The 8,053-nt window shown below is 34.9% G+C and overlaps 1 protein-coding gene across 1 annotated transcript; it reads left to right on the top strand.

The window, feature by feature from the left end:
• Positions 1-245: 245 nt before the first annotated feature.
• Positions 246-5,198, top strand: LOC122731660 (olfactory receptor 10AG1-like). The gene is made up of 2 exons (XM_043971914.1): positions 246-271; positions 4,271-5,198. The coding sequence occupies exons 1-2, from the start codon at positions 246-248 to the stop codon at positions 5,196-5,198; spliced, it is 954 nt and encodes a 317-aa protein (XP_043827849.1).
• The last annotated feature ends 2,855 nt before the right edge of the window (positions 5,199-8,053 follow it).

The raw sequence follows: 8,053 nt of genomic DNA, 5'->3' as shown, positions 1-8,053 counted from the left end.
ATCCAATCCCCTTATTGCCTCTAGGCTGAGAGTTCCTGAAGCTATTTTTGTTATTGTCAAATCTCCCTCCAAGTCTTGGAACTACAACACTCTGGGCTGGTCCACACCCCAAGGTCAGAAATACTTCCTTTTAACCTCTTAAGTTGTCTTGCACTGGAAAAAAAAATGAATGTCACACTCTGACCTTTTGTTGGCTAAGGTGGTACAAAATTTGATGTGTAGCATTATTTTAAAGTTGTTTGGAGATGGATTTGGAGAAAGCTGGCATGATGTGTTTTCTCTACTTTGTTATTCAACTGTCTCCTTTTACATTGTGTCTTAAAATTGGAAACTAATTGTATAGACATCATCTCCTTTTATAGGTGAAGAAAATAGGGATCAAAGAGGTCTGCTGACTTGACCAAGTTCAGATGGATTGTAAGTCATATAACAATACTGTTTAGTTATTATTTTTAATCATCATTTTTCTTCTATGAGCCTAAATTCTCTGATAGAAAAAAAATTACAAAAAGGAAGAGAAGGGCTGACACTTTGAATTCCAGTTTCTGGAGATTTATGAAAGTGCCTATGACTTTAGTTCTTGGCTACCAAGTTGAGAAGAACTCAGAGATTAAAAATAATATAGAAGCAAAGTTTCCTGACTCAAATCCCAGGGCTCTTTCTACAGCATTAACAATGTTTAAAGTACTAGACAAGAGTCAGAAGGACTCTTGTCTCATTAGAAATTAAAAAGTGACCTGGGAAAAGAACTATCCCCATAGACCAAAAAAATTTAAGACTAATTTAGTTTTTAAGGAACTCTAACTGTTTTCAACACAAGCAACATTTTGGAAGGAGGTTGCTATTCTTTTTGCAGAATTTAGAGAATTGAGGTGGGTATTTTAAAAGCTTAATGGAGAGGTAGTCTGGTGTAAAGAGTAATGTTGACTTTGTATTCAAGAAAAGACTGACTCTGAAATACCACTCTCATACTTACTAACTGTTTGACCTTATATGTGTCACTTAACTTAAGCCTTTGTTTTATTATTCATGAAATGAAGAAAAAAGATACCTATGTTATAAAACTCCCAGGCTTGTCTTGAGATTCAAATAAGATGCCTGATATGTCAAGCTTTTTTGCATACTTTAAATGGAAATACACATATCAGTTAATAGTATATGATTATTTTATTTTCATCATAATATTAAAAGTGAAGTGAATGAATTTAGTTTCATTCCATCTTAGCCAGATAAATATGGAGTATTTGTTTTCATCCTAATAACTCCTCTTAATCAAGATGCCTAGCTTTTATAAATTACAGATCTAATCTGTCTTTTCTCTTCATATCCTGTGATACTATTTAGGGACCAATATTCAGTAAAGAATATGGGGTACCTTCTCAACAATGGCAGACATCTAGGAACCCCAGAAGGGCATATTTTTTCACAACATAGATTGGTGTCCTTTGTTTAGATAGATCAATAAACTAGATAGATAGATAGATAGATTATGCACGGATGGATGGATGGATGGACGGATGGATGAACCATCGGGGAATGGATGGATATATTTCAAATAATTTAAGATCGTGTTTAAGAAAACTTTTGTATAAATAGAATGGGATTAATTTCCATTGCAATTGCAGCCCCACAGTATACAAATATTGTATGCAATCGATTAAAGACACGCATTATTTAAATCATCTTTGACTTGATGAAGATGAAAGTATTTTTTAAAATAGTTCCATGAGAAGGATCTTTAATTTATCTTAAATTTGCTGGGCATTTACTAAGACAGAGTTCCTTTTTCAAACTTAGATTAGTTTTATGTAAGAGATGAGATACACATTATTTTCATGTTTGCTTCTTTACTTTCTACCAATACGTTGCTATATTGGAGTGCTACTGAAGTGCAAGGACTGACAATGTTACTCCTTCCAGAGAGATTTCAGTGGATAGTCACTTAACGGGAAGTAAGGAGCTATATTTAAATAATCCTGAATTGGGGGTGTATGGAAATATTTGTTGGTATTTGAAGTCTTCATATTGAATCTAAAATCAGATCTTTAAAATAACCAATTCCATTTACTTATACTTCACTGAATTTATTCATGACATAAAAGGACTTGACATTAAGGATATTTGGCAAAATAGGAGATGTGGATATTTAATTTAAAAAGACAAGGCATGGGACAGCTAGGTGGCACAGTGAATAGAGCACCGGCCCTGGAGTCAGGAGTACCTGGGTTCAAATCCGGCCTCAGACACTTAACACTTACTAGCTGTGTGACCCTGGAAAAGTCACTTAACCCCAATTGCCCCACTAAAAAAAAAAAGACAAGGCAACACATATTCAATGACAAATTATTGTACACATATGCTATAAAATTCAGGATAAGGAAATATTGTAGTGAACTGAAGGAATGGATGGACCTTGAAAGATACTACAGATTCTATGAAGCAGGGGTAATTATTGAGAGCCTTCCATTCATAGGGATAGAGGACCAGAGCCATGTGGAAAGATCAAGTGCAAGGTAAGACCAGTAAGAAAATCATTTTACTATGTAACAAAAGTGAAAAGATAGGATTAGGCAAAAATCACTAAGGACTTTAAATGTGAATTAAGTTTATATTTTATTCTAAAGGTAACTAGGCAATACTAAAGTTTATTGGGTAGGGAAATAGCCAAGTCAGAAGTATATTTTATAAAATTAGCAATGAGCACTCTTTGAATACAGTCATTGAACAAAATCTAAATTCATCTCAGTTAAGATTGATTAATCAAAAGGCATTCTCTCTTTGTCAAGACAGGAGAGCCAAATGGGTTGTCTTTTGATCCCACTTAATGCATATGTTGTCTCTCCTCAAAGACAGGTACAATTTCAAATTGACTTTTTATGTAGAATATGTAGTGCAATATCTGACATATAGTAGGCACTTTAAAAATGGTCATGAAATCATTGATTGGTATAAGGTCAGTTCAGTAGGAAATGTTCTTTGGACTGCCTCAGTGATATCCTTTGCTGAATCACACCATCAACATGACTTAAAGTCAGAGTGGGAAGGGTTGACAAATTTGAAGATGATACAAAACAAGTAAGCATAACTGACAGCAAATGACAGAGTCAGAATCCAAAAAGTACTTGATAGACTGGGACATTATGCCCATGTGATAACCTGAAATTTAACAAGGATTAATATATAGATATATTTGAATTAAAAATAGGCTTCTTATTTAAAATATAAGTAAAATCATAGTTAAAAATAAGTTGTTAGGGGCAGCTAGATGGCGCAGTGGTAAAGCACCGGCCCTGGATTCAGGAGTACCTGAGTTCAAATCCGTCCTCAGACACTTAACACTTACTAGCTGTGTGACCCTGGGCAAGTCACTTAACCCCAATTGCCTCACTAAAAAAAAAAAAAAGTTGTTTATGGGAAAAAGATCAAAATATCATTGAACTCTAAGTTCAACAGGAATGAACAAACAAACAGAAAAGTCAATGAGATCTTGGGTTATATTAAGGAAAATGTATTTTCAAAGAATAATGGTGTGATTAATTATCTGAACTCTACTCTGTTCAGAATGTGTCTGACCATCTGTTTTCTGTTTTTAAAAGAAATCAGTCAATGCTTTATATTGATAGCTTGGATGTTTAATCTGTAGGAGACACCACAGTGGAGGAATCATGTTGGTGATTACAGGCCGACATATGTGGAGAATATTATCAATGTTAAAAGGTGATTAGACTCAAAAGGCAAAATGCAAACAGAGTAAAATGTTGTGAAAATTAAACTTTAGGATTAATGCCAAGGTGAAGAAGACAGACAGAGAGAGAAAGAGACAGAGACAGAGAAGGATAGAGACAGAGAGAGAAAGAGACAGAGAGAGACAGAGAGAGAGGGAGACAGAGAGAGATTGACTTCTTAACAACTAGATATGATGGTGTGTAAAATGGTCATCTCAGGATGTAGATATTTCCTTCAATGAAAAGTACACAAATAAAAGAAGCTGGATAATTGATTTTTCAGTTAAGGTGTAACGGGACTATTTTCCTCATGTGTATTAGATTTGATGGTTGCTAACACCACTTAGAATCTGAAATGTTGTGTTTTTCTGATTCTGTGGATAATACATTTAAGATGGACTTGAAATCATAGAATATTCAAAGTAAAATGGAGTTGGTCATTTATCTCTAGGCCAAATCAAAGCATGCGTTTTATAGGAAGAGACAGTGGCACAGAAAAGTGTAAGGATTTGATTAACATGAATGTACTAATATTCTATGCAGAGCAAAATGGCAGAAAAAAATTTCAGTATAAGGATGGAATTCATTCTCCTGGGATTTTCTGACCTTCCCAGCCTCCAAGGGTTTCTTTTTGGGATGTTTTTAATTATCTACACAAGTATCCTAATAGGAAATGGCCTCATCATTTTCATTACCAAAGTTACTGCAGCTCTCCAAACCCCCATGTACTACTTCCTTGGAAACTTTTCTTTCTTGGAAATCTGCTACACATCAGTAACTATCCCCAGAATGCTGTCAGACCTTTGGACACAGAAGACAAATATTTCTCTACTAGCTTGTGCTGTACAACTTGGTTTCCTCCTTAGTCTAGGAGGCAGTGAGAGCTTCTTCCTGGCTGTGATGGCTTATGATCGTTATGTGGCTATCTGCAAGCCACTCTACTATCCTCTCATTATGAACCACCAAAAGTGCATTCAGCTGGTTACTGGTGCCTGGATAAGTGGAGTTCCAGTTCAGATAGCACAAACATGCCAGCTATTCTCTCTGTCTTTCTGTAATTCTAATAAACTCAATCATGTTTTCTGTGATATTCCCCCATTACTGAAACTGGCCTGTGGGGATACCTCTTTGAATGAACTGTCTGTCTATGGTGGTGCTACAATCTTTGTTACATTTCCTTCACTGCTGATTCTCTGGTCCTACATCAAAATCATCAAGACCATTCTAAAGCTACCATCTGCCATGGGGAGACGCAAAGCCTTTTCCACTTGTTCATCCCATCTGATAGTTGTGGGCTTATTCTATGGATCTGGTTTTATTACATATCTGAGACCTAAGTCAAGCCACTCACCAGGAGTAGACAAAGTACTGGCTCTTTTCTATACTATTGTGACCCCCCTCTTTAATCCTATAATATATAGCCTGAGGAATAAAGATGTCATTATTGCAATAAAACAACTAGTCCAGAAGTGACTTGGCTCAGTTAAATGCATGGATGCTGTTTTCCTATGGTTTGGTCTTACATTCTCATAAAATTCCTTTCCATGAAGCACAATTCATCTGTTGTTTCCCTACCTTTCTACTGGCTATCTTTAATATGTCAAATGTAATCCCATTTTAAGCCCTTTGGAATCACTAGTTTTTTAAAAGTCTCATCTTAAATGTCACCTTCTAAATAAAGTTGTTCTTGATTCCCCCAAATGTTAGTGCCAGGCATCACTGGCTATTGAATTTGTACACATTTTGCATGTACCTATTTATGTAAATGTTTTCTCTCAAAGGCTAGATGATGAATTTGTTAAGAACCAGGGACATTTCATAGTTATCTTGGTATCTGTGCCACTTGATATAAAACCTCTCATATATTTATTCATTGATAATTGATTGATTAATTATAATTTTTACTTACTTGCCTTTAATCAATCCAAGAATATTTTGGCAATTACTTTGAACACTTATTTCCAATCTTAGGATTATTACATGTACATATTTTTATTATATATTATCAAATAATTTTTTAGAACAATTGGTGAAAAAGTGTCATCATTGAAATAGAAATGGTATGTGTCTGGAAGAGCAGGTGGAACAGTTTAGGGAGAAGGTAAAGCATGAAATACAACATTAATTCATTATGTCTGGAAAGGTAGTTAAACGTATTTTTTAATTAAGGTAGGAAAAAATGACTTTATTTTTCTCTTCAGCTAAAAAATAAAACTATACACCTATGCATAGACACAATGTAATTTTATGTATCATAAGTGATTTTAGATCTATATATGTCTATAGAACAATATGTCAATACAAGATATAATATATATATATATAGCTATAACTACCTATCACTATCAGCTATTTCTGTTTTATCCATATTCATTTCTATATATGCATAAAGGGGTGTATTTACATATGTATATGTGCATATTTATATATGTGTATAAAGTGAGAGAGATGGAAAGAGTTAGATCCAAACACATACCTAGATGTTGATGATACATTTATATAGATATTGGTGATTTACAGATAGGTGGAAAATATTTTTGCTTTTTAGAAATACAAAGAAGGCAACACTGTGAATTTCTAAAATTTAAGTGTTATTGTTCATAATGCTTGACATAGATTAGATACTAAATAAATGTTTCTGACTTGATTTGAAATGTAAGTTTTGATGTTTGCTTTTGTTGTTTTATTATAAGGTGACATCTCTCTCCAAAATGATTCTACAAGTTTGTCATCCTAACAGTAGTAAATATGTCTGTACTTTTCTATATTTTCTCAGTAGCATGGAAGTTCATTTTTCATTCTTTATTGACAACTTGATGAGTATCAGAAAACTATTTTTTTATTATTCAAAAGATAGAATATATTTTATTTTTTAATATTAAACATTTTTATTTGCAGTTTTGAGTTCCAAGTTTTTTTCAAAACATCCTGCTTGTCATTTCTTATAGCACAATAATAGATAGAACATATTTTAACATTATTATCCACACTTTGCACTTCTATATAAATGATGTCCTTTAAGTTACATTAAATCATTACATTAAATCCCACCTGTACCCTCTGTCTAAATTTATTTCTATTATCTGCCCTAATACTGAGAGATTTCTTATGAATTATATGTATCATCTTCCCATATAGATATATGAGCACAGTACTTGAATTGTCTCTTTCTGGCTGCTTGAAATATTTTCTCCTTGATCTGGGAGCTCTGGAATTTGGCTATGATATTCCTGGGGGTTTTCATTTTGGGATCTCTTTGTGGAGGTGATTGGTGGATTCTTTCAATTTCTATTTTACCTTCTGCCTCTAGGATATCAGGGCAATTTTCCCTGACAATTTCCTGGAAGATGATGTCTAATCTCTTATTTTGATCATGGTTTTTAGACAGTCCCATGATTTTTAGATTATCTCACCAGGACCTATTTTCTAGGTCAGCTGTTTTTCCAAGGAGATGTTTCACATTGCCCCCTTTTTTATTTGTTTGAATTTGCTTTACTGTGCCTTGATTTCTCATAAAGTGATTTACTTCTATTTGCTCAATTATGATTTTTAAGCAATGATTTTCTTCAGAAAGCTTTTGGATTTTCAATCTGTTGACTTTTTTTCCCCATGAACCTCCTCCATCACTCTCATTTTTCTTTCCATTTTTTCCTTTACCTCTCTTACTTTTCCCTCTACCTTTCTTACTTAATCTTCAATGTCCTTTTTGAGTGCTTCTGTGGTCTGAGACCAATTCATATTTTTCTTGGCAGCTTTGGATGTAGGAGCCATGATATTGCTATCCTCTTCTGAGGGAGTACCTCAATCTTCTTTGTCACTAAGGAAACTTTCTATAATCTTCATCTTTATCTGCTCATCTTGCCCATCTTTTACTTGACTTTCAACTCCTTCTTAAAGTGGGGCACTATTTCCAGGATGTACTGTCCCAAGTTTCTGGGGATCTAAGGTCATTTTTAAGGAGCATCCGATTTTTCACTCACCTGGCCTTTTCTCTGGTCTGTAGATAACCCCAGGCGAACTTGCTAATTGACCAGGCAGCAAGACTTTGTGTTCTGTGGTTGTTAGCTATGATGAGCCTGCTCCCTTCCCCCACCCGGGCCACTGCCACTCAAGCTTACTTCCTGGTTCCCAGCAGGGGTGAAACACCCAAGTTCCACCTCAGCACCAGCAGAGACCACTGAATCTCCTCCCTGCCAACTGCTCAGACTTCTCACCAGATGATAAGCTTAGCTCCAGATAACACTGTTGCTGCAGCTGATTCAAAGGCTCTGGTGTCTTTCTCTGGTGAGGCCTGTCTAGGACTGGATCTGTGTCAGTGTGACCTCAGG

This window comes from Dromiciops gliroides, chromosome 6 (assembly GCF_019393635.1).
Source record: "Dromiciops gliroides isolate mDroGli1 chromosome 6, mDroGli1.pri, whole genome shotgun sequence".
NCBI classification, from domain to species: domain Eukaryota; kingdom Metazoa; phylum Chordata; class Mammalia; order Microbiotheria; family Microbiotheriidae; genus Dromiciops; species Dromiciops gliroides.
The sequence above is the reverse complement of the archived record's forward strand: the minus strand, read 5'-3'. Positions and strand labels throughout refer to the sequence as shown.

What these genes read in the sequence shown, in the direction of transcription:
- LOC122731660 (XM_043971914.1), top strand. Translation starts at nt 246, where the DNA reads ATGGATTTGGAGAAAGCTGGCATGAT. An exon ending in TTGGAGAAAGCTGGCATGAT is followed by an intron (nt 272 to 4,270) that starts GTGTTTTCTCTA and finishes TTCTATGCAGAG; the next exon opens with CAAAATGGCAGAAAAAAATT.